The following is a 27,209-nucleotide window of genomic DNA, read 5'->3' on the forward strand; positions in this document are numbered from 1 at the left end:
TGCGTTTTGTTGGGGGACTAGTACCAGCAAAACAGTAGGATCACCAAATTGATCCCTTAAGACTGGACATGCGATTGGTAGGGATTTGGAGATGTTTCAGTGAGGGACAGGAGGACACTGGATAAACTGCTCTCCGTTATGGACAGTCCATCCATCAACTACACTAAACGCCAGAGGAGCTCATTCTCCAGCAGACTGATTCAGCTCCGCTCCCATAATGAAGGCTACAGAACTTCACTCCCCAGCTGTATAACAGCTCACCTTTTTGTAACAACTAAGATACCATGACCAATCAATTTCCCTTGATGATCATTAAAGTCTAAATAAATACATTAAAATTAATCTGTGTACAATCAGTTCCTTTACTTTTTAATTCATAGTTGAGTGGCAGGAACCCCCACTAGTATTCATGTAATTCAATTCATGGTTTGGTATTTCTATTTTTTATTATTATTGATTCCTTCGGTGTGCAAACAAATTCTTTCAAGCATGAAAACAGACGTGTATATCCGTTTCCCATCTTGTTATGCATTCTTACATCCTTAAGTAGCCCAGGTAGAATTACCTGCTCTTTGCCTTTGACCAATGGACAGATCCCATTACATAGTCCTGGTTGATGGCTTGTGATTGACAGTGGAATAACAGCTGATGAGGGGGAAGATGCAAACACATTCTCAGTGATAAGTACTGACAAGGGAGAAACACTTCAAGATAATCTTTAAGTCCTTTAAGTTCAAGTTTTTCAGCAGCAACTTCATGACTGCTGTGACTGTGAACACAAGGTGTCACTGCAGTGCCACATAAGAAATTGCTTCTGAAGTTCCCCCTGGAAGCCTTCAGCTAAAATTAGCCTGCTGGAGTCAAAAGAAAGAGAAGAGAGGGGTTTAAGAAGGAGCCAGAAATAAAAGTCAACCCAGCTGTGTGTATTTGTGAAGGCCAAACTGCTGCCAGATTAAATAAGTGAAGTCCAAAGCAGGCTGGTGTGTAGTAACGGGTACACGGGTGCACTCATTTAATAAAGGAAACCGTGCGCTGGGAGCTGTGTAAAACTGGGTATCTGTAATTGACACATATGTGGCAAAACATACACAGTACCTGGCAAGGTGAAGTGGTAGCTCATAAAAAAAAAAAAATCTTAGAACGGCAGCACAACTGCTGAAAAATATTTACAATCCGTCAAAGTTATACAATGCATAGACATATATGAAAGTACGTTCCCACACTGCAGACTTGGAACAAATATGTCTTTCTTGCAGAGAGAAAAAATATATGCACTGTAAGAAAACCCCTATGTGTAGATGCACCATTAAGCTGCACTGTTAGTAAAATGTAACATATAGCCCATATCTGCAGATAATGTTTCTTTTAAAATCCATTCAATGATATCTACAAACTTAATGCCATGCACACTTAAAACATACTTCAAAGGCCGGATGTCTGTATGTGTTTACCAAAGAGGTGGGATTTGTAGCGCAAAAATAAATGTGTGTAGCTTCATTATTTGTTATTTTTAGCTTTACATAAAAAAATCCATTGTAAGATAGACTGATTAAAAGTTTCATAACTACTTGATGCTCCACTGAGTTTAGATGTCCCTTATTAGGACACAGTGAAAATCCCCCATTCTTTGCTCTGGCCTCCCTCCCCCTCGGGTTTCTTGGCACAGCTAATGTCCTAAAATGGTCGTATTGTTTTGTGGTTGTATGATTTATAAAATCCTGTGGTTTCTCGTCTGAACTGTCGGTGACTTCATTTGTGCATTTCCTCCTAAAGAATAGTGGTTTGGACTTGGTCCCTCCACCTACATCACTCTGCTTCTTTTTTTTCCCAAGACAATTGGCATTCAGCTTGATGTTTCTGGGAATTTGCTTGTGGTCAGAATGAAACTGTGAGCAATCAGAAATGAAACTGCTTTCGAAAAAAAAGAGAGAGAGAGAGAGAGAGCGTATGCGGTGCCGTTCGATTCGCCATGGGTGGATAACACACACAAAAACCCACATCCTTAATCTTTTGTCAGTTGACCAAATTGCCTTTCTTGAATGCAGCTGGGGCCTGAAGGTTATATGTTGTTGTAATCAGTGAAGAATTCAAGTATTTAGCACGGCATACAAACAAATGTGAATACAATATCTCTGCAGTGGCATGTCTAAATAATGATAAAAAAACATACTGCTCTTCACACAAATAGTTTTCTTTAAAGCTGTGAAACACAAAACAAATGACTGTGGAGAAAAATGGCATGATTTTAATCTTTCTTATCACAAGAAGTATATCATAAAGTATCTTTCTCCTTGTTGAATAAGTCCAGTCCAGTTATTAGTCTCTCTCCAACTGCCCTGTCAGTGGCTCCGTCTCCTAGAGTCCAATGTAGAAGCTCTTGTGCTGAAAGTTTAACACAGATTGGCAAATTGCAATGTAACCACATCCATCAGATGGTCTAATACAGCAGCATCCCACTGAAGATGGTCAAAGGTTCAGAGGAGTAGGCCAGCCTGCCGGTGACGAGGTCGATACAGACTGTGTCCCCTTCCTCCATGGGCAGGATGATGTTGAAGACACCAAGCGCTCCAGGAATGTGTTTGGCCTCTGCCATGGGCTTCTCCAGGCCCTCGGGCTGATACCCTGCTGAGTCCACTCGGGCGATGCCAGTGTTGGTCTTGGACAGCACTGCTTCGATCTTTTCGTTTTTATGGCCCGTCAGGATGCCACTGAAGAAGTACTTCCCACTCACAGGGGCGGTGAAATATCCTGGGTGAGGAAAGCAGGTGGTAATGAGGATCATGATATATTTGTTGCTGCATGATGAAATAAGACAGAGTATACAAACACTTTTCATTTTGGGACGCGTCTCAACAGAGAAAAAATACCCCTGCACACGGCTGTCATGAGCCATTTTTACTGTAAACAAACTCATCAAATTCAGTGAATGAATAAATATCTTTGCAAAACAGCAAGGATTGGAAAAAAAAAAATGTGTGACAGAATTTTTTTTTTAATTTTAACAAATCAGACCATGACTCATGAGATGCATTTTTGCGACACTATGGAGGGACACAACCCCTACATTGAATACTAACATCAACATCACGTCAGACACATTAGACATTTGAAATGTATTTTGCTCTCGTGCATTTTACCCCGATGTATTGGTACTTTTATTTACAGTAAGTTAAGGTTTAATTAAAGCATTTCTTCTGGGATGGTAGTAGTCTGTAATCCTGGGCAAAATAACTGTGTAAATTTATTTTGTTACTTTGTTATCTAAATATTGGATGTAATCATGTGGCTACCTGCCCACTGTGTGAAATGGTAGCTATTGAGAAAGCTTGTATGGCTCAATGAGTGAAGTGCTGGCTGAAAGATTTAAAAATGTCTTCTGCCTCCATTTATCCCTTTACTAAAATATGTTGCATTCATGTTAATGTGTATTTAAAGAAATTTAAATTTGCGGGGGAAAATTAAAAAAAAAAAAAAAGTCTAATCAACCAAAGATTTTGTGACCCCCCCTGCAGTACCTCCACGGACCCTCTAGGGGTCGGGGACCCCCTGCTATATAGCCCCTCTTGTGTCTATGTTTTAGATAACTGAATTTACATGCTCCTATAGCATTTCTAACAGCAATAAAATGTACCTGTTTTGGGATTATAGACGTTGTTTTCATTGACAAACACTTTGTTAAACACTATGGTTCCTGCACTTCTCATGGGCCGGGTCAGCGCAGCAGAGAAAGAATGACGTGGCACGTGGGCATCAGAACCTGCAAAACCTGATGACAGAACAGAAACACAGAGACATGGGGGTATGAGTATTTGTGAAAAAAAAAAAACAGCAAATACTGCTTTCAGGTGTTATTTAGTAAGAAAAACACATACCCTGTTCTCCTCTGAGACCTGGAAAATAAAATGAGAAATAGAAACAGTCAGTTAATCGTTGTACCGTTATGCTGTTTATTTTTTCTACTACCACCTCTACACTAGAGGGGAAGAAAGAAAGGTCAGCGATACAAGTTGTAAAAATGTTATTATGTTCAACAAAGTTTCTTTGTTTTTACCTGGGGGTCCCGCTGGTCCCCGCTCACCCTGTCTACCTGGAAGTCCCACTCTCCCTTGAGGTCCTTCAACACCCTGAAGTCCACGCTCGCCTCTTTCCCCACGAGGCCCTGGTGGACCAGAAGGACCTGGAGGACAGGAATGTTTGGTGAGACCTCACAGCTGGGAAACACGCTACTGAAAATCTTCTTTACCAGTAATAATATCCTTTAGAAGGATTCTAAAAACATGCACAATAAGCCAAGAAAGTCAAGACATTTAACCTGGCATAACTCAGGATTGTTTTTCATTCTCGTGTTTACTAAAACGGATCCTTCAGACGGACTGCAGACTTTGTAGGCTCTTAAGAAAATTCTATTCAAGATGACAGCCTGGATTCTTTCTTTGGTCTATTTTTTCCCTCACCCTTATCGTAACTCCCTTCAAGTGAGCGCTATCTCTTGACCAAAGGCTAAATCCCATGGCCTCCATCCTCTGTGACTTACCCCTGAAGTCCTGTTCTGTGAAACTGTGGAACTGCCTGACCAAGTCCAGCACTGACGAGTTCAGCCTGTGGATGTTGGAGTGGACGTTCTCCAGCTGGACGTTCTGGATGTCGTAGATAGCATCTCCTTGAGACGTAACCGTGACATTGAGCCCATTAACGCAGCTCCACAACCCAGACACATGTCGGTTCAAGCCCTCCTTGATCCTCTCCAGGCTGTCAGAGATGGAGTCGAAACGTCCACACACTCCCTCGAGCTTGGAGAGCCTCCGGTCCAGGCCGTCGCTGGACCGCCGGCACTCCCCCACCTCTGTCGTGTAGTTGCCCAGTTTGCCAAATCGAATCTCTGAGTCGTCAACATGCTCTGACAGCTCCTTCTGCAAATGGTTCACCTTGAAGAGAGTGTAGAAACTTGTTAATGTGTTTACTCTGGATGAACGCCCCTCGATAAATTCTACTATAAATACACATTTTTCCATCTTTGTCAAAATTTATTTTCCTTCTTTTAAACACAAGAGTGTATTATCCAAGTCATGTCTTGGAGGCTAACTCAAATATTTGCAACATGCTTAAATATTTTCTTAACCATAATAACATCACGTTGCCAAGATAACCAAGACATGTTTGACTGGCATTATGTTGTTTCTACAACATATATGGAAAAGTTATGGAAGATAATAACTAAATTCCCAGCACTGGGCCCAGGACTGCTACACAGGTCAGGAGTCTGAGATGTCACAAGACATTTGATATCGGAAAATCTGGTTCGGGCCACACAAAATCTAATTACTATTCTGCTACTGCACACACATCGATCAGCCACAACATTATGACCCCAGGAGAAGTGAATAACATTAGTCAACATGTGACAATTCAGTGTTCTGCTTGGAAACTTTAGGACCTGGGATTCACTCTTGTGGATGTTACTTAGACATGTAGCACCCACCTAGACCAGACCAGACACCCCCACCCCATAGCAATGATTCTTCTTGATGGCAGCAGCCATCCCCAGCAGGATGCAGCCTGACACAGGCACACACACAAAAATGGGTTTCAAACGACTCAAAAACATGAAGAATAGAACAAGGCTTTGACCTGGCCAAATTCACTAGATCCAAACTAATCAAGTATTTGTGAGAACCTCCCCTCAACCCATAGGACCCAAAGGCCCCCCACTAACAAAATTCTGTTACCAGACACCACAGGACACCCTGAGAAGGCCTATGTCCATTCTGTGATGAGTCACAATATTAGGAATATTAGGAAGGTAAGTGACAACATTGGGAGGCTGACAAATTAAGCTGAAGTGCCGAACGCTGTTGTTCCTTGAATGGCCACTTGAAACTGACCGTAAAATTGAGTCAATCCCCAAAGACCTCCATGTTACAATGTTAAATTTTACAGCAAACAAACACATGTTTATAACCTGGGGCAAAAAACTGTTTTGACCTCTATAGCTTTCCATCCATTCACGGCAGCTGTACAGGTTTAAACTGTATCAAGATGTGGGGGTTGGCTGCTTTGGGAGCACCCACCGTAGCTCCACTAACACTCTACCTATATAGCCCTTTTTTTCATTAGTCAGGCACTGTTAAAATGCTCATGGCCAGAACCACCCACCCACCCGAGCTCCTTTTAGGAACATTGTGGGTGATCTATGCAGCTGTCACTGCCCACAGTGGATGAATTGGTCGGATTCTGATGATTTCTAATTTCTCATCCTTTTGTACATTTTTGTCTATGATCTAGCAGTGCTGTGCGTTTATTCATTTTTAGCAAACGTAAGTATGCTAACCTGCTAAACAAAGATGGTGAACGGTACACAGTTTCTACTTATTACGTAAATCATAAGGAAGTTAGCATGATAATGTTTTTAGTACTAAGGACAAAGACAATAACTAAAAAGCTAAAGACTTTCAGCCATGTTACTGTGAACTACTGGATAGTCCATGATGTCAGTTTCTTTAAAATCCTGGCCACAGCCCTGCTCTTCAGACTCCTGAATCAATTACTAAGCTCATGAGGTCACTCCTGGTCTTTGCTTTGATTTCCAGTGTTACCAAAGTCAAATGTACAAAAATGCACAGTGGCTAGAAAAAACACTATTATCATCATCATCACATCATTTTACCTCAGAGATAATGTCGTCCTTGCTGTTGGTCAGATCAGTCAGCACGTACCCATGTGTCTCTACTGTCCTTCCCAGTCCCTTCAGTGTGTTATTAATGGAATTAAATGTGAACATGAACCTTGCCAGCTCTCCCTGGATGGACTTCAGATCTCCGCCCAATCTTCTATTATGGACAGTATGACCTTCCAGGATTTTCCTCAGATCATTTATGTTGTTTTTACACTGTCCTGTACATTCCTCCACTTCCTCTCGGAGTCGTCCCACCTCCTCCTGAAGGTTGGAGCACACCTGAGAGCAGATGGATTCTCCCGACTCGACCTTTCTCCGCAGATCTGTCAGTTCTGTCTGGCACCTGCTAAGGCCGGTCAAGGTGGAGTTGGTAAGCAAGTGCAAGTCCTGCTCTACGGTGCTGCAAATAGAGCAGTCCGTGGCAATCCTGTTAAAGTGCTCACCATTCCTTCCGGTCACAGAAATTATCTGTTGGACATCATCCGTTAGGTCGATCACTCTGTTAGTCAGTGAGTCCCCTGACACAGACAAATCGTCCAGCTTGGTGTTGAACTTCTTGATCTCTTCCTGGTTGGCAACGACCCTCCATTCCAAGGTTTTCACAGTGTCATCAGTCTCCTTCCCTTTTCTGTCAGGTCCACAGGTCTCACTGCACATGTTTGTGGTTGATGTAAGCCTTTGGTCGAGGAAGATCGTAGTGTTCTCAAGCTGGCTTAGACGTCGACTATGGTCCGTCACTGTGTCTTCAAGAACAGCCACGTCAAGCTCTATTTTTCCAATCTTGAAGCTGTTGTCTTCCATGCGACTGAGGACCATGTTGCTCAGATTAGTGAAGTCTCTCTGCACGGTGTCCTTCAAGTTGTTCCCAGTGTTAGTACACCTCTGCTCAGTCTTCCTCATTGTGTTGTTCACCTTCTTTTCCAACTCCCTCAACCTGCTGTTGAAACGGTCCTCTGTCACTCTTCCCTTTCCTCCTCCTCCTGTCCCAGCCAGCTCCTTATCCAACCGCCCTTTAATGGTGTCACACTTGTTTGCAGTGGAATTGACTTGGGTCTCCGTGTCAGACAGCCTCTTCTCCAGCTCGCTGACCTTGTTGCAGCAGGGCTGGGAGCTTCGCTTCAATTCCTGGTCCAAAGAGCTTATCAGCTTCATAAGGCTTGTGATACGGTCCCTGTCCTCCTGTTGCTGGCGCCTCAGGTCCTCAACACCAGCCTGGGGGGAAAAGGACAAAGCTTGTGTTTTCTTTTTGATGTCAGGATTCCCATGCAAACAATTATAACAAGGTCTATAAGCAGTGTATCGCCTATGTACCAATTATTCTTTGTTTTTTTCAGCACTCACTTACAACATCTGATATGTCCTGTCTGATCTCATCAAGGATAAAACCATAAGCATTACATATGCTTACTTGATTACCAAAAAAGTCTACCAGACGCAAGCTAAGGAAACGAGGAGACGGGGGGTACAGAGACCAGACTTTAAAGTTTCTTGTTAAAAACTCATAAAGCTCAGTTAAAATAATGAGTGTCTGGATCACAAAGCTTTGAGCCTGAAGCCTTAATCTCAAGATTTTAGTAATACTTATTTTATTACATAAGGCTATAGTAATCTACAGTTAGATTACGGAAACATCAATATGTTATTTGCATTAAAATATGCTGCTCTGTAAGAGGACAGAAGCTGCACCACAGGTTCTCCTTGCATGCTGTCCTACAACGTTTTGTGTTGAGAAAATAAAAACTATACACAGCAGTTAAATCTTCACTGTCCAGTTTTTCCAAAGAGCTGGAAATTGTGGTCGGCCTTAGTGCCACTTTCCTTTATATTCGTTCTGTTGCTGCCTGATTGTGGGTTTTTTTCCAGTAACTTTTTTTTTGTTTTATTATTTGTTTGCGCAGTGGTTTATGCTGGAGCTCTGTTTTCTTGTATTACAGGCTGCATGGGGTCATTACTTTTTATTGCTTTAGGCAGCAGAAATCACTTACAGAACACACACCACTAGGAGAAATGCCTGAGCAGTTAAGAGGTTAAGAAACCAGAAATACTCCTTTTTGAGTTTCATATTAATGAACTCAAAAATGAGTTCCAATAAATGTTTTTTGAGACATTGATTTATTGCATTTTGAGCCTCACCTGGCAGGCAGAGCAGGACAGAGACACCCTTCTCTCCAGCTCTGTCAGTATCTCCTCCTTCAGTGAGGTCACCTGGTTCCCCCCGTCTCCACCTCCTCTTCCCCTTCCATCCAGTTCATTGCCACCTCCATTCACCAGGTGGTTGTTGATGGTAAGAAGGGTCTGGTCGTGGACCTAAGCAACCAAACAGTCAGATCAGTGAATGTGGTCTATCCTTCAATGTCCACAGTAAAACATTAAGAACACTTATGCTACTTACCTGTGTTCTGTTATAGAGATGATCCAGCTTGGTCTGGATGCTGTTGATAGTTTCCTTCATGGGTGGGTCAGCTGAATCGGATGGGGTAAGTCCAGGCCTGAAAAATAGTTTAGATTTCCTTATATTAAAAATAACATCCAACAGAATATCAAGGGATGGTAACTGCAGCATTTCTAAGAACATATTAGGCTCCTTTGAGGCTCTTGTAAAAGATGAAATATTTATGCATGTACATAACAAGCAGTCAGCATCAGTAAACTGACGCGCCGCAGTAAACAGTGATAAACATTACGTCCACCAGAAAACCAGCATATTGAGTTTTCTGCGGTTTCCTTAAACAGGATTTCAGTGCGCAGGTGAACGCACTCCGTGAAATAAAACATGCACATGATGTATTCAAAACAACATTTACACGTACAGCCTTTGGTTTATGCCATCGATGGAGGCCTGCATCCTGCGGATTGTCTCCTCCAGCTGCCTGATCTTCTCTGTGTCAACTGGACAGAATAGGGAAAGAAAACAGGAAAGAATAGCAGGAGTATGAAATGTGCAGTTTAATATGCAAACTCAATAAGGAAATAAAATGGAGGTGGAAATGGAAATGGAAATGGAAATGGAAATGCTAGATCACGTAGCAAAAACCTGTTTTTGATTCTGGGTCCATGCATGAACATTGATGCCTAAGCTTGAACACTGCTGGCTAGTTACTCTGCAATGCTGTATTTCTGTATTTGTGTTTCTTTTCAGACTGGAAGAAGGTCCAAAGTGCGGTGGGGCACAGTTGGAAAACATGATGTCATCTGTTTCAAAGTGCCAATCCGAGTAAGGAGTCTGAGGACAATTTTGAGGTTAGATGCTCACGTTGCCAGCACTGTCAAACCACATGCAGACTGCCGTGATGGATGGTGTTATTTGAATGTTAAACTATTCATAAATCATAAATAAGAGCTTTGATATAAAGTTTGGTTTTGATTGTTTCTTACGTAATCGTGGCTATTCAATGCAAGGTTGAACCCTAAGTTTGAACGAGTAGTTTTTTTTTCAGCTACACCTTAGTTGTTGCGATTTGTTTTAGAAATCAGAACCATCGTACATTCATTTACTCTTATTCCCTCACAAAATTAAGTGCATTCTGATAACATAAGTGATATTCCAGTTGCACCAATTGCAAATACCTTGTCCTCCCCTCTGTCCGCCACCTGTGCCCGTTGGTGGGACCCGGGTGTCAGGCGTGCTCTGTGGCCCGTTGTGGCAGTCTTCCCCCGAGTAACCGTGGCAACACTTCCACTCCATTTCGGTCACCATTTTATAAGCTACCTTATACCTCGGCCTCCTGTACGTCCGGTAGCTGTGGATAGAACAGAAATGAGGGAAAAGTCATCAAGATTTCCATTTGCTCTGACTTGACAGATGTGGTTTACGATAATGAAACACTGAGACCTGAACAGAACTAGGTTCAGTCCCACTGAACTGACTGATCATAACCATAAAAATCCATCTCACTGTTGCCACTCACAACAGCTTTATTCACACTTTGTGTTGAGTGCTATGATTCGTACATTCAAATGCTACCATGCTAATCTCACATACACTGGTTTATAGCTAGCTAAAATTCACTTTCAGTTCAGAGGTTCACTAAACCACTGAAAAGGCTATAGACTAGATGATTTGTGTCACAAAATAGTTTAGTTCATGGTACTGACATAAAAACACTTCAAATTTGCGCTCTGATCCCAGTGACCACACTGAGGACCCACATTGGTTCCCAAACCTCGCATAGAATACCACCAGTGTACACTGTTGATATTAATGTGCACAAGTTCAGATGTCAGTAAACGGTTGCAAATCATCTGCTGATGATGGATGGGATTAAGAGTGCTTTGTAAACTTGAATGTTATTTCCGTCCCATTTTCCAGAAGAAATCAACCGCATCATGCCAGCAGTAAATCTTTTCTGTAGGCAGTTCTTCTAAGAAAAATATGTATAAATGTTTAATTTGGAAAGCTTTGCTGTAGTTATGTGTCACTCAGCTCTGAGATTGCAGAGACTCCCTGTTACAGTAACAATGCAATAAATAGACCAGAGTTGGCCAGAAGGCTCACTAAAGATTTAAAGCAGCGTCACGGGCATATTAACAAGCCCCGACTGTGAGAGTTCAGCAGGTTTCTTTCCTTTATGCCAATCCACAAACATCTGAGTAGGTATCGCCGAGCCTTTTCGTGCGCCATAAAAGATTTCATCTCCCAGCTCCCTGCCCTGCTCTGAGAGCGTGATAATAAGAGATCCACTCAGAGGGAAAACAAAACAGGGCTCGAAGAAGTGGAGGCAGAGTTGAGTTAGAGGAACGGGAACAAAGGAGAGGAGAATCCTAAAGAAGGACGGGGTGAGAAGAAGAGATTGTTTTTACTAGACTGTGGTGCCTGGAACCCCTGTTGGCTTCATTCTTAGCATAGCCCAGGTTTAGGCCGAGGCCCCTGGCAGGCACAGGGATCAAGCAGACTGGCCAGGGTCAAACAACATGAAAACTTCAAAAGAGGAAAAACAACAGCAGCGCTTGATTTATGGTTTCATTCAGGCACCGCACACAGATATCCACATTTGGAAATATCATTCAGTCAGTCAGTCCCATCTACAGTAAGTTTCTTCAGGTTTAGATCTTTCTGGTTTCGCACCAGAGGGACTAGAACCTTGGAAAATAGCACTTTATCACTGTGACGTATTATCAAAGCAGTGTAATCATGTCTATAGCGATGATCTGGCAACGGACGGATCCAACCACAACCAGACATCTTCCTGAGCAGACTGCTGAAACCCAGGAGGCAGAGAATGAACAGAGCAGAGTCATATCAGTATCAGCAGACAGGAAAGAGGGGGAGACAATGGATGCAATGAGGATATGAACCTCTGTGGAACTGAGGACAGGAAGTTAGAGGAGCAAGACCGGCTGCAGATTAGAATCCAGCTGCAGAGAGAGTGAATTAGAGGGGATGTGAAGCAGCGAACAGAAATATATACTCACACCACTCGAGGACATTGGCCCCAGGTACAGCGCTGATAGTCTGGCTTGATGTACGTCTCCACCCCATCCTCCATCACACAGCTAACTGTGCGTGTCACCACATAAGCACACCAGTTCCTGCGGAATCACACGCACAAGCAGGGAAAAGGAAATGAAAAATGAATGAAAAATGAATAATGTGTGCTGGCTGTCAGTTTACACAAAGTTTAGAGTCAGGCGTTAACACAAACAGCACTCTTTACACACTTACACACTCTGTATACAGCCCGGGTCTGTTCTTTGTCTCTACACAAATAGAGGAAAGATTTGGAAAAAAAAATAATAATCAAAGATCTGGTCACTTGTTGATTATGAGGCTCCACTGTGAGTTAGGAGATCAATATCTCAAACCCCCGGACTTTATTGTTATTCTGTACAGCTCTCAAGAGAAATTGAGTTCAAATGTCAGATCAGCTCTGGATAACTGCATCACTTCAACAATGACTGCCATTGTACTGCCTCGGCAACTCTGCACCAACTGGCCCACAAAGAGACACACACACTAGCACACAAGTTATGTTTACAACGCATTAAAAATGTCTTTTGGTCACATCAATCCCAACAGCACGCAAAATAATATTGACAATAAAATGTTTCACATGTCGGCCAGGGCGAACGCACCGGGTGGGCTGGGGAGGTCACCACTATCACGCTACCCTCCAGATAACAAGCCCCAGTCATTCTAAACTTTTTCCAATGGAAAGCCCTCACAAATGTCATGTAACTTTATTGTTCTTTCTTTCATATCATTCATCCTACTGCAGGGGACCAGAAAGACAAGAGCCTTCAAGACCCCTCATATTTTTCATTCACTTGAAGGATATAGGAGGGAAGTTAAAGTTAAAGGTCACTTCTTCAAGCTCCTTTCTTTTGGACAGATAAACCAGACCCAATGCTTGTTTGTTTTCGGATGTTTCCAGTGAGACAAAGGGTTTGTTCAGCTCTTGCATTAAGATCCAATCTGGGAATTCCGATTGCAAGTTGTCCGGCATGAAAGACAGGTGTGAACACCCCCAGGATACATTGAGGTCACATTTGAGAGACCCGATCTCTGACCACATTTAGAGGTGGTCTGGTGTCCACATTTGTCAGCATTCCTTTGGTAGCGTCAACCCAATGCATCCTTGGTCGCATTAAATACCTGCTATACTTAGCAGGGGTGCTCCTACGCCAGCTGAGTTTTGCCTCATTCAGACCAAAACGCACCCCTGTTATAAATAAAAGAAAGAAGATCAGATCTGGAGACTCATCTGGAGACACAGCTGACTGGTCTGAACACACGTACCTAAAGCTGGTCACTTGGGATCAGATTGCCCAGATCAGATCTTAATGCAAGGTCTAAAGAGGCCTGAAGACTAGGATGAAGAGAAAGGGCAATACTACTGACACTGAAACGTTGTCAGTAGGAATGCATTAGAGTAGTTAACAGGTGAGGATATGAAAGAAAGTCAGAAAGGCAGACAGTGGAACCAGCTGTGTCTATTACTGTTGGCCTGTAAGGTATCCTGCAATTAGTTTCCAAGATAATCTGAGAGCATATGCACAGTATGTAAGCTTAACGTTGGATATGACTGATAACTACCTATTGTTCGACAGAGGCTCCAAAGCAGACACATCTAAAACCCTTACCACAGACTGTGCAGGGGGACAGAAGAAGGAAACGACGCGGTTGACTGGAATATTCTCTCAGTGTCGCTCAGGGACACAGGGCAGTGCTCAGCATCAGCCTTCCTGCCTTTGGTGATTCAACATTTTGCCTAAGGCATTCAAGAACTGGTTGAAAAAATAAGAAAGCTTTGTACAAGGGTGGGTGATATATGTGGAAAGGCAACGACCAGCAAGTCCTCTGTATGAAACACATAATCACGAGTAAAGAAAATTGAGAGGGTTGGTCAGGTGCTTCTACTCACAGTGAAAGCAAAGAGTCCAGAGAGGCCTCAGAGACACAGGGTAGATTTAACAAGCTAACTGTCCATGTAATGTCGGATCTTGTTACTAAAATGATGACAGCTTAAAAGCAAAGATGACAAAACATCTTAGTGTGACAAACACAACGTGTTTGAGTGTCTTGTCTTCTAGAAGACCTAGCGTAAGTCCAGTTGATCTTGTTTCAATCTGCTTTTTTTGATATTCAGCTCATGAAAGCTTCCTACATTTTGAGGCAGCTGAGTGCTCAGATACTGCTGTTTTTACATGGAAAATTATTCTCCAGAACTACCGCCTTGGATTGGAAATACCCTGGCAGGGTAATGACGACTCTACTTCAGTTGTGAGTGGGAAGCACTCTGGGGCACAAGCATGCATTATAGAAGCGTCACCTTTTTCCATTGTACTGTATCTGCATGCTGCTCAAATCAAGTCCAATTAAAACAACCCCTAAGGCAGAATATTTACAGGATTTTCCTTAGGAAAAAATACACATTTTCACTATAGGTTGTTAGAAATACAGAAAAACATGAATAATGCCCTTCTGTTAGAGACAGACTAACAGCCATTTTTGTTGTACGGTAGGAGTACGAGGAGCACAGCAGAAAAGTCATGTATGCATGAACTGACTTAAAGTTTGTTTGACTCCTTGGAGCTTTTACCAGTTTCTGGAGGGACCAAACACTGGTCAGACAGACCACAGACACTTTACTGATTTCAGTTGCAGCATACTCAGCAACAACTGAGAGATGTATTCATTTTCTCCAGGTAGCAAGATGAAAGACCCTACTACTGCAGGATATGTCACCCATATTGTGGGATATATGCGGGAGGTGAATGACGAGAATGAGTCACACCATTCATTCAGCATGCACCCATACACAGCATGCCGGGAGATTAGTGTTCACACTGTGAATATTAGAATCTGGGAGCTCACAGTGTAACTGCTAGCATTTCTGGCCACTTCCAATTTGTGACCAATCACAGAGCAGATGTCGGACACCACACCAGATGATGTGTTGAGAGCAAGCTGCGAGAAGAACTACAAGAGCAAATGAGCTGGTGTATATCATCAGTCACGGAGAATGAAAGAACACTTGATACCAAGTCAAAGCAAGCTCCATACTGGTATGACATATAGTCATACATCCACTTGTAGTGAGAGATGCATTAGGCATACATTAGAGTACGTTAGTGGTCAACAATGTCTGAGACCCTCAGTCTGGAGGAATTTGTCGATGTATTTGCCAAGAGGATAATAATAAAGTTATACTGAGTATCTGTGTCGAGCCCACATGGAAAGAATGGAAACATGTTTTTAAAAGATATTACAGGAATTTTAGTGGCTCGATAGTGGTTACAGATGGTGTGTATTGAAGCCGCAGAGTCATAGGAGGCAGCGTTATACAGTGAAATCACACTGAAAGAAAAGTGAATGGTTTGTATATGATTTTCAGATAAAACCGTGGAAACACATATTCACATTTGTCAAGTTTGTTTTTAACGGCTACTTACTTGCCAATACATACACTGAAAGAGCTGCTTCTCTCAGCAAGTATCTGACATTTTTATCTGGCGTGAAGACATACCTCCTGTACGCAAGTTCAGCAGAACGGATTAAATCTAAACATTACAGTAGTCATTCTGTATAAAAAATAAATTTTATGTTTCTGCTTTAAACGCTATCTTTCAAAGTTTGGGGAGTTGTGTAAAATACCTTCCTTATGTTTTCCCCTGAAATTTTTCCTCACTACAGCAGAAGGAAAGCAACAATGACAAGTATTCAGTCTATATCTTATCACTCACTACAAACTAGAAAACAGCTGTGCAAACTGAAAAGATCTCTGAATGATCAAAGGTCTGAAGTGCTAACACCTTATCAGGTAGCAATGGCTGACGTGTTAGCGAACCGATACCTACTAATACATCCAGCAGACGCAGAGCATTTTCTTAACTTACCAATCTTTACTAACCACTTACTCCCTTTAACTCTCCTGTTGGACAATTAGCTCACTTAACTGCTCCAAAACAATAATAATAAATAAATAATCTTCTCTTTAAAGGCAGTTTTAAGTAGCTAATTTCTGCGTTTACTTTTCGCCCCCCTTGGAAAATACATCATGTATGTTTTTTTGGATAGCTGCAGAGAGCTTATGTTTGACACCTAAATATACACTTTTCACACACTTTTTTGTGTAACCTTAATCTCTGTATAATAAACAGTGCTGTTTGAATAATCCACAATAGCCATATTAATGGGAATACGCCAGGTTGCTGTATTGACGTAACTGGAATTATCCTTTAATGTGCAGCTGGAAAATCAAAACACTGGGCTAAAAGCTACTGCCCAGAGCTGCTTGGTTAGCATTTTTAGACATTCGGCAGACACAGAGGAACATTAGGATTTACTTGGAGTCACGTCTCTAGACACCTGGTGAATGTAAATCACATTACTCACACTACGTTCTGTTTTTGCTCTTCCTTTTTGGCTCTTAAGCTGCTTAAGGCTTCATCTTAACAAGCTAGTACCTAACTTTGTCTGTCTGCCAATTGGTACTGGGCTTAAGTACTGCTGGAGAGTAATGATAAATCTCAGTGTTTTAAAATTGGTTTCACTCTGTCTGTGAATGGGACTTTTTGTCAGTGCATGTTTTAGTAGTGAGTATTTTTCAGGTATGTTTGTATTTTATTCTTCTTAAAGGCACCACTGTGATAAGTTCAGTCTGGGTCTAAACTCAGTCTGTACTTTGGACTCCAACTTGAATATGAATTCCATGAAGAGGAATTGCTAGCATAATTAAAAACATCCCCATACATGACATGCAACACTCTGAAGGACAGTTGTGCAAGAAACACCCAGACTCCGTCATACTCCCACAGTCTGCAAGTTCCTCCGTTTGTCCTCATCCCCCAGACATCCCTTGACCTCTCGCAGACAGATTTAAGACACAGATGTCCTTCAGCCGCTTTCCATCATCATTTTCACATTACCCTCTGCTATGTTCCCTCGTGGTTATTATGGCCAATTAGTGTCACTCAGATCCATCTGAGCCGAACTATGAGGGTTTTACGGATAAAAGTTGTAACATACAAGGGGCTCCTTCATGCTGGAAAGTCAATCAGCAGCTTTTGCCTCTCTGTCTCTGTCATGTCAGTCAGTCTCTCTCCGTGTCGTTCAGATTTTCTGTCAGCTTATCTGCACGCCTATCTTTTTTATCTTGCTTTACATGCTCCTATGTGTAACTCTACTTTTTTAAACTTGCTAGACTACTCTTGTCAGTTTTCATCCCATCTCACACATGTTGCCTCCCCCCTCTCTTTACCTGTCTAACTCTGTTTATTTTCTGCTTCTTATCTTTTCATTCTCTCTCTCTCTCTCTCTCTCTCTCTCTCTCTCTTTCTCTCTCTCCCCTTTCCCCCCAATCCCAGGATTCTCCTCTTCATTCCAGAGCTTCTTTCACTGACACCAAGACTTTATCATTTTTTAATCCTCACTCCCACCATGGCCTCCTCCTCCCTCTATTCCTCCTCCGCCTCTTGCTACTGTATGTGGGATAGTGAGCTGGAAGGCTCTAATGTAAAGGATTTTTCAATGTACAGTACATACATGCATACATACAGCATAAATACGTCAAGACAAAAAAAAAATTTAACAACCTATAGGACCCAAAGGCCCCCACTGACAACATCCTGTTACTAGACACCACAGGACACCCTCAGAAGACCCACGTCCATTCTCTGATGAGTCACAACTGTTTTGGAGGCACAAGGGAAGGTGATCATAATGTTATGCCTGGTTGGTGTATCTCTGAGGTTTTAGGTACCTATTTAGCTCTACTTCCTATTTGCGCTGTTAGTAAAACTAAAGAGGAAAACATTGTACATTTTTACTCCAGTACATATAACTGACAGTTACAGTTGCACTTTGCAGATTAAATCATGAATTACCTTTACGTTTGTACACAAATACAATTTAGAATTAAGCTCAAGGCTTGTTATAACCTTAATGTGATCAATTAACTGAACTGATTCTTGATATGTTCCTTATCCTGACAGTTTTTTAACCAGATAAGCCATAGTACATTCTCTGAGTCCTGGCTTTATGGGGAAAAACAGAAAAACACAGGCTTACCTTGTGTAAAAACTTTTTAATGAATGTATATTTAGTTTATTTTCTATATGTACAGCATATCGTGTTACCCTGAGGTTGATCTGAGAGCAACTGTCAGAGAGATTCAACTCCAGATTGTGCACAATTAAATGTTATTTGGCTGAAATCATCCAGTGCTCATTCATCCACACAGTGCTCCAGCTCCCTTTGTGTATTTCCACAGCCTTTGCGGTTCATCACGGCGATCAATGTTCTGCGTTCCTCTGGCAGCACACTGAACTGTTTTACATTCTGTGGTTGGTTATAGTATTCAATGCCTTTTTATCACAGCTGTCATCATACATCTACAATCGGCTGCCATCAGAGCTTTCAAATACACATTCTCTCTCCTCCTTCACTTGAGTGTAGGTTTGATTATCTTGTGCTGCTCTTGTTTTGCTATGCAGCATATTTTGGACTCAACATTTTTGAGAAAGGGGAATATAGCATCTCCATCAGGAGCTGGATCACCACCAGCGGGAAATACATAGCACATTTGAAATCAGACAGCTGTGATAAATGAAGAGGGCTCGGTCTCTTCCCCCTGTGGATCCACTGTGTTGTTTTTGTCACAGTGAATCAGCGGGACAGCAATGCCAATCTATTATCTTGACTTACTGGCTCTCGGTGTCACAGACACTGAGAGAGATAAAGCATAGATAAAGCATAGAGTTGGCAACACTCACACCATATCTTCTCTGATGGAGAACAGGCGCTGTGCCTCACATAAATAAATCCAACCTTTGCTAATTTTTCACTTCTGAGCAGACACAGATGTGCATATGCACAGCCACATATACATATATATATGTATGTATATATATATATATATATATATATATATATATACATACATGTATGATGACTCCCATGCATTTATAGCACTCACACTCCCTGCGGCTCCACTTTCCATATTTCCATCATGAGATTTTCACTCCAGGGAAAAAAAAAACATGAGAGAAGTCTTTATAGTTGCTAGAAAATGACTAAGTGTGAGGGTGTGTATGTGTGTGTGTGTTTGTGCTAATATGCCTAGCGGATTTGTTTATCCCTGCATGTGTTCCTGCATGCGCGTTTTGTGCTGCATGGGTAACACCTTCCAAACAACGTTTTCTTTCCTCTCTCTAATCAGCGTGAAGTTAAACATTCCAAACAGTAATCCAATAAAGTCCCATTAATCCAAATGGCCACGGAGAAATCGCTGCGATGAAAGTCCACTAATTAGACTTGGCATTTTTTCCATAACAGTAAAATACAATTACTCACTCACTCTCTCTCACACACACACAGACATGCATGGATTCACAAGAGTCCCACACAGCCCGAAAAGAACAAACATACTAGCACTTGGTCATATAGATGCAGACTATTACTTAATCTAACTTGCTTATTTTGTCACTTTACACTTACAAGAACACTTTGGAAATAGTCCCTATTTATCCAGATTGAAGATAAGAACTGTACCTCAGCTTAAAAAATAAAATAATATAACATCTGTTGCACTTCCGAGAACAAGTGATGTCATTGCTTCTCGGAAATTGGGACTTGGGTCTCTACTGTTTCCTTACTGTTTCCTCTACTGTTTCCTTTCCTCCCTTTCCTTCCCATTTTCTTATATTGCATTCTAATTACATTTCCTACATGACGAGTGCAGAGGATGTTAGGATAGTGGATCATTTGCAGCAGTAGAAGTGAAGTTCTTTTGTAGCAGAAAGAGAGAGTTCAAGGCTGCAGCTGAATTAGCCATTCAAAAATTTCAGATTCTTAGAGAGCACAGCAAATCAAATTTATTCCAACAGAATCCACCCCCAAGGGAGCCACCGTGCATGTATATTATAATTCATGAACATGCTTTGTATTTAGAGAAGTATGACAGATAACGTACATGGGTGTGTGTACTTCACCCTTCAATGGGATATTCAACCGTTGTTTTCTTTAATATATCAGCACCAAATCACATCAAATGTGTATAGACCAGTTCCTGCACATATAGCAGTGAATATTTAAGACTACAATACGTTTTTCCACGTTGTTTGTCGGGTAGCAGTAGATAAAGGGAGAACTGTAAAAGTAGAATACAGTGACTTCCGTGGTTCTGAAAACATAAAGTGATTGAAGCCCTCAAACCTAGATAACGCCACAGAGGAACAGTGGTCACAGGCTTGTGTTGTGCAACCAAACATTGTCACAACCTACAGACCTTTATGTGTAGACTGAATGTGCAGCTATCTCAAGCTTCCTTGATAAAAACCTGTGGAAGATATGAATGGCTGCTCTTTGGGAGGAGGTAACAAACTAAGTAGATTTGACAAAACAACAGCCCAGAACTCATTCTTTTGTAAAACCAAAACATGGAGTTAGAAATTTCACGGGGAGTGCTTTCTAATATTTCCGTATTTACAAGAGGACAGCAGATGGAAAAAACTACATGGTTCACCTTTACATTTTGATTTTCTTTCGTTTATGGCAATGTGGTGGCTGTGCATAACTTTTAAACATAACACATAGAGAGCAATGTTACTGTAGCATTCTTAGGTTCTTAGGTTGGGTGTGTATCCACAGTCCAACAATCACTTTCACTTCACTTCACTTTCTTCTCATGAAAATCCTGGATCTTTAGCTTCCTAATGTCCTTCTAGTTTTACCAGCTAAACTTGGACTGTTGTTTAGTGCTCAGGTAGGAAGCAGGCTTGAAAGCTGTGTGCTACATCTTGAGACACCACAGTAAAGCCATGGGCTGTAAAACCAAAATTTACATGCATGTTAATTAACACACACACACTTTCTCCTCTTCCTACAAACAAAAACATGCAAACTGTGTCTCCATCACTCCTCTGCCAGGCACAGAGCAGCAAAACTTTCATTGCACATGTCTCATTTTTATTTACAGAGCCATAACACAGCGTGAATGGAACCTTGCACCTGTCCGTCACTTTATTCCCCAATAACTTCTGCTTCCTAATAAAACAGCAGACATACCCTTCACAGCCAGGCAGGAAGTCGCAGTGTGACATCTCAACCCACACACACATACCGGGTCCATTTTACTCAGCAGCACCTTGGCACGGGCACTGCGAAGAAGAATTGTGACTAAAACTGGAGTATTCTGTGTCACAGAGAGTAAGTGTGGGGGGAAAGTTCTAATACTTGGACAAAGAAATCACTTGCCGACGCCTATTGTTGAGGGATCTTTCATTTAGCTTCAAGGCAAGGCTTCGACAGCGACCTGAATGAGTGGATGAAAGGGGCGTATCTTAGTATTTGAACTGTGACCCAGAGGTCAAGCACCCCTTCGACGTCCTTGTAAAGCATATACACACCGAAAAAGCACACACGGTGTCACAGAGGACGACATACACACTCGAGTGCACTCAGTCAATGCTCGAGCGATCACATTTCGACAGACAAACATACATAAAGGCAGACACACACATTCTTGCAGACTCGCCACTCACACTCACATCTTGTCTTTGGAGCTGCTCCAACATCAAGGGACAGCGTGACTGTGTAAACTTCTCTCTCATTGTTTAGCCTGACGGTCACAAAGATATACGGAGAGTGTCCTCGGTACAGCCATTTGCTTTAGTATTATTGCACAGATACTTCAGTGTTTGGAGGTCTACAAGGGGCTTTTTTTAGTGGCTCGCTCGAATTTTGGCCATTTATGGATGAGTGCATGTTTGAAACGTAAATCCGCTCAAAGCCTTAAAAATCACAGTTGCTAAAAATAGCACTGAATAATAGCTAGATGAAACTTTATGTTAGTCCAAATGTCTTTCTGTTATTCTGTGACAGGAGAAGAGGTTTACAGCTTCAGTTGTTCTGTTGTGGTGTGGGATGTGATGAGTCTCTAAATTTATCTAAGCAGCATGAGGAAAGCTTTCTCAAATGCAGTGCATTTGGTAAACAGGTTACAATGCCTCTGTCCGGAAAGCATCCCTTTCTCCCATTGCATTACCATACTTAAGGAGATTTATTTACCAAGCTAATTAACAGACGGCAGAAAATCACACACAGATAACGTGAATTTGGATCCTTTCCAAGGTTTGGTCAAACAGAGGACAATCCTGTTACTACCTAATTGCCTGGCTGCACAGTGGAACATTTTGGCATGGTGTAACTGTGAGACATGTTTTTAGTTTCCCTATATTGCAGTGCATCCTGGAAAATATATACTCTTCAAAGGCTGTTCCACAGTGGCCTCTTAAATTTGAGATGCTGGGAACGAAGATTAAGAGCCTATCCAGCTATGGTTGTGTCACAATGCTACGGCCAACGTAGCCTACTTCCGTTGGCTAACATCCTCACAATGCTGCTGCTCAGCAGGGTTAACATTTCTCCCGCTAATCATCTTAGTAAAGCATGTTAGTATGCTAACAGCTCATTTGTACTAAAGAATATAATTGATTTAGCAACTACGTTTTAATTAAATCTTCACCCATGTTTCCTCATGATGGGGGCATAGCCTGAACGTCTGCAGTGAGTCCATCCAAAGGCTGTTTACACATTTCTCCCACACCACAAATTTCAACACCATGGTGGTCCCAGAGGAAAGATCCAGCCAGTATTTTGAGATATTTCAGTCTGGATCAACTGGCTGACATTAGCATCCTCAGGGCCAAAGAGTGAAGCTAAAACTAGCATCAAGCCCAGAGAAAGATCTAATCTAATCATAGTCATTGTTTATTCTTGAGCTGTCAGGATCAGTCTATTTAACACTTTGTAGGAAGTTTTTTTTTTATTATTATTTAAAGTCAATCAACACATCAATTGATAACAACTTTACAGTTAAATGTATTAACTGCGGCTTCAGTTAATGGTTAGATGCAACTACTTCTCTGTGACTTGATACAAGGCAAATTTACAGGCATTACATTTTTCATACACCAATGCTAAAATCTTTAGCAACCACAACAACCATCTGCAACCACAGTCACCCTCTGTCACACTGGGGTTGATTATGTTGCTCAGAGGCAATTGATAAGACAAGCTAAATTACAGACAGTTGTTCCCTGCCCGTGCCCAGGCTGCCAACCTCTGTGGCATTCTCAAGAGTAAACCCTGTCAGTGAGTTACTGCTCCTTTACATCTCCTAAAATTCCTTTTGACAATATGAACTTATTGCCACTGGTCCTTCATTAAAACAGAGAGGTCAAGATAAGCAGAAAAAGGCAGAGGAGTGTAGAAATCGAGGAGCGCGAGTGTCTTGCGGCTCATAAAACAAACGGCCGTCTCTGTGTTTGATTTAGTTTTCCTTGTGATCCTTGAATGCTCATGCCACATGGCGGACGAACAAAGGGGCCCTTGTCATTTAATTATGAAGAACTGAGCAAGTCTTAGTTTTGGTGTTTCAATCATCCATGAAAAAAAAAAAAATACACTAGTAAACAACAACTCATGTTTCTGGGTGCATTTTTTCTGTTTAATTCTACAGGTTTCTAGTTATCCTTCTGATTTAATCCTCAATTTAGGGGGACTTTAATGACATAATGTTGAAGTGTCCGTGTCCAACACACTAAACCTGTGTGTGAATGTGTGTGTGCTACTGTACTTCTAAAGGGCTTTGAGTACCAGCAGGTAGAAAAGGGAGTATAGGATGAGCATATCACACAAATAGGTGTCACAAACATTATTCCTCATTATGCTGGGGCATTCGGATTTCCCTATAATATAATCTAAAATATAATCCAATCTTGAAATAAGAGTACAGTGCATTTGTCTTTCTAGCTAATTTAAAGCGGTGTAAGGAGAGCAAGGTATGGTAAACAAGAGAGAGAAGGTGGAACCTGCTCTCTATCTGCTCCTTGCTACCCTCCAGTGGTGATCTAATACCTTGTCAATCAAACTGTCAATGAGCCAAAACGGCTCAGCAGCACACCTGCGTCTAGCCTGAAAACACGCTGCCCCTTCCTCCTTCCCTCATCACTGTCTGATGGGCCGACATGGCGGGAGATGTGTGGGGACAGCTCTGGGTCCAACTGATCCCCCCCTCCAGACCTCCGCTGGATGTCTTCAGTTCATTCAACAGCCTTTACCACTTTTGGAATACTTCACACATCTGTCAAAACAGATCAATTGAGTTCAAACAGATGTCAGAGGGGCAAACCACATTGCCACGGGCCAGTGCATTCTTCTCTCCGATGCGTCACCTCATGTGTGTTTTTGCATGTGTGTGTGTGTGTGTGTGTGTGTGTGTGTGTGTGCACATCGCAGGCCAGCCATTCTGACTCCTTCATAGCCTACTGGTTTCAGCAGGGATACGGCATTTAAGAATCCAGGCCCCCTCTTTTGCCCCTGTCAGTCGGCCTTTTCCCTTGACGTGTCGCTCCTCCCTGTCTTTTCTCACTCTTTCATCCTCTCTTGTCACGCTTGCTCGCTTTCCTTTACGTTGTTTTCCTCTTGTCTTGCAAGTTTTCCATCCTTTCTCCTCACGCATTCTACCCTAATCCTACTCAGATGCTCTAACACTCCCTTCTCGTCTGTTAATTTGCCCTCTTCACCTCTTTCCTCTCACTTCTAGGTAACCGATCGGTTGGTCATTTGCCTTGTGTCTTCCCTCTGCGTCTCCCACTTACAGTAGCCGTCAGTTCAGCTTCATCGGACGCTAGCAGAGCGGCCATATCTCACCACTGGGGCAGCCACGGCGGCAGCAGCAGCGGCAGACTGTGCTCTGATGTGGACAGGAGCCCGATAGGAGCTCATATTGCAGGAGCTCAACTGGAGCAGAAGCTTGGCCTGGGCTCGCACACGCACTCGCACACGTTAAGTGCAAACACATGCAGGCACGCAGGCAGACCCGCACCACATGTGCGAGCTCTGTCATTCATTCCTTCAGCCGTTGTGTTGTGACCCCCCCTTCTATTCATCCACACACAAGCACGCCCCGCATAATCAGTCACTTAGGTTGCCAAACTTTCCTCATTCATTTATTAAACAAACAGGTCGCACAGCCGCCTGTCAATGAGGGTGAAGGTTGGTGGGCGGGGGGGGTGTCACCCTTGCATGTTACCCCTCAGGCAGAAGATCAATTACATGCTAATAACACACGATGGGGCCGCAACAGCACAATAAAAACATACACAAGTTGACTCACTGACAGTATTAACTGTTTTGTGACCTTGGGACTCAGTCATCACTGATTTATAAATGACTGTTAATCAGCTGTCACTAAATGATTTCCTTACTGTCCCATAAAGCGGGGCCAAGATGGTAGTAGCTCAAACACTGATCCAAGGTCTGTAGGAGGAATTTTTCTAATGATAAAGAGTGGAGGAGTCTGAGCATCCCCTGCATCACTAAATGAAAGGTTTTGCATGGAGTCTAAAAAAGATTTTTTTCTTTGAAGGATTAATGGTACACCTAAATATCTCTGCAACTTGTCGCTCCCCACGGAGCCCATTCACCTCCTCTTCACTGCAAGATGCTCCTGAGCAGAATGATAAATCCCCCATCCAGCTTTGCCGACACTGGGGGCTCTTGTAAAGGTTCTGGGCCTCCTGAAAACTTTTCACTTGGAGCTCTGGAACAGTAAATATCTGTAATCCCTATAAGCCCTGTCCGGCTCTGGGCCCCTTTGAATCATTACGCCCCCATCCCACCACCCACCAATCACCCACCCATTCAGGGCCCCGGCTGAGTAAGAGACCAAATCACCAATAAGTTATTTCCTGCGAAAGTGAGAATTCGGTCCATGTGTACTTCGAAAAGAGCCCCGCAGATCCCATTTTCAAATTATTAACACTGACAGAAACATTGCATGGCCCCAAATCTCCGATGCTGGCTCCTGTTACCCCTAGTGGAACATTACTTTTTATTTATAGATCAATAATTCTATTATTACTACAATTTCAGAGAAGAGAGGTAATCTAGAATACAAGGCAACTTGTTCATAAGACATTCAATATGTAACTAGAGAAGCCCGGTCATCATTGATAATTAAAAATGAATTTATAGTCACTGGAGATTCCCTGCGGGGCTCGAACCTTATTTAAGATCCAAAAAGCAGCAGAAGTCGAGAAGCTGATCCTCACTATCATTTACCTCAAAATAAACTGTTTTACAATCAGGGTTTTGAATAGCAGCCCCTTTGTTTTGTTGGCAGCAGAACAACCGGAGCTGAACGAACCACAGGTTGTCAATATTTACGCAAGGCTTTTACGCACGGGTAATTCCCCGGAGTTTACCTGTGTCTGCTCGCAGCTCTCTGACCCGTCTGGATACTCTGCTCCGAATATCCGAGACCCGCACAGGCACGCGCTAACACGAAGGCAAGCAGGTAAAGTAAAGTCCCCATCATTAGCTCCAGCGTGGGTTAGAAGTAAGCGACTGTCATTTACATCCAAAGTTCCTCCGAGAAAGAAAGAAAAAAGATCCCCGGTTGCTTGTTAGCTTCAGTGACGCGCTGTCGGTAAATGTAGGTGTGTAGTCATGACTTCGCGGGATGAGAAAGTTCCACAGAGTTCAGACAAGTGCATTTCAAACGGCGAACTGGTGCTGAAGACTGACTGCTGGTGAAGAGCGGAGTAAGAAGAAAGTTTCCTGTCAGGGCTCCAAGAGTCGTCATGCCAGCTCCCTCTCTCTCTCTCTCTCTCTCTCTCTCTCTCTTTCTCTCTCAATATAGCGTTTTCCCTCCCTCTTCTAATTTTTTTTCTGCTCTGTTCTGTTTTCCTGAACTGCTCCATTGGCAGAGTCGTTCATTTTCAACCTTGCCAGAGCCATTTCACATCGAAATAGCGGTGTTAAAGAAATCCAACTCCCAGGAATTTAAGTTCACAAGCAGGTGGAGGCTCTTACAGTAATGAACGCACTCAAACATTAAGAAGCATGAGGACATCCATCATGTACATGTTTGAGAGTTTGAGTTGTTTGTCTGGGCAGAATAATGTATATTTTGTTGCTGGACCAATGTACTGACCCCCCCCCCTTTTAAGGCAAATTTAATTTTTAATAGTGATCATAAATTTTAGGGAAGCATTCAGGTCTAAAACTCTCATATATTTCTCAACATAA

General features: G+C 42.4%; 1 protein-coding gene across 1 annotated transcript; it reads right to left on the reverse strand.

Annotated features, from left to right (window-relative positions):
• Positions 1–978: 978 nt before the first annotated feature.
• Positions 979–26,773, reverse strand: emilin1a (elastin microfibril interfacer 1a). Its single transcript, XM_047573805.1, has 12 exons — positions 26,384–26,773; positions 12,086–12,202; positions 10,241–10,413; positions 9,484–9,562; positions 9,066–9,162; positions 8,807–8,980; positions 6,665–7,885; positions 4,535–4,925; positions 4,052–4,177; positions 3,873–3,890; positions 3,632–3,766; positions 979–2,748 (listed from the first exon to the last, which is right to left on the reverse strand). Exons 1-12 carry the CDS (start codon positions 26,494–26,496, stop codon positions 2,438–2,440), a joined length of 2,955 nt encoding a protein of 984 aa, XP_047429761.1. The 5' UTR covers positions 26,497–26,773; the 3' UTR covers positions 979–2,437.
• Positions 26,774–27,209: the final 436 nt, after the last annotated feature.

This window comes from Mugil cephalus, chromosome 21 (assembly GCF_022458985.1).
Source record: "Mugil cephalus isolate CIBA_MC_2020 chromosome 21, CIBA_Mcephalus_1.1, whole genome shotgun sequence".
Lineage (NCBI taxonomy): Eukaryota > Metazoa > Chordata > Actinopteri > Mugiliformes > Mugilidae > Mugil > Mugil cephalus.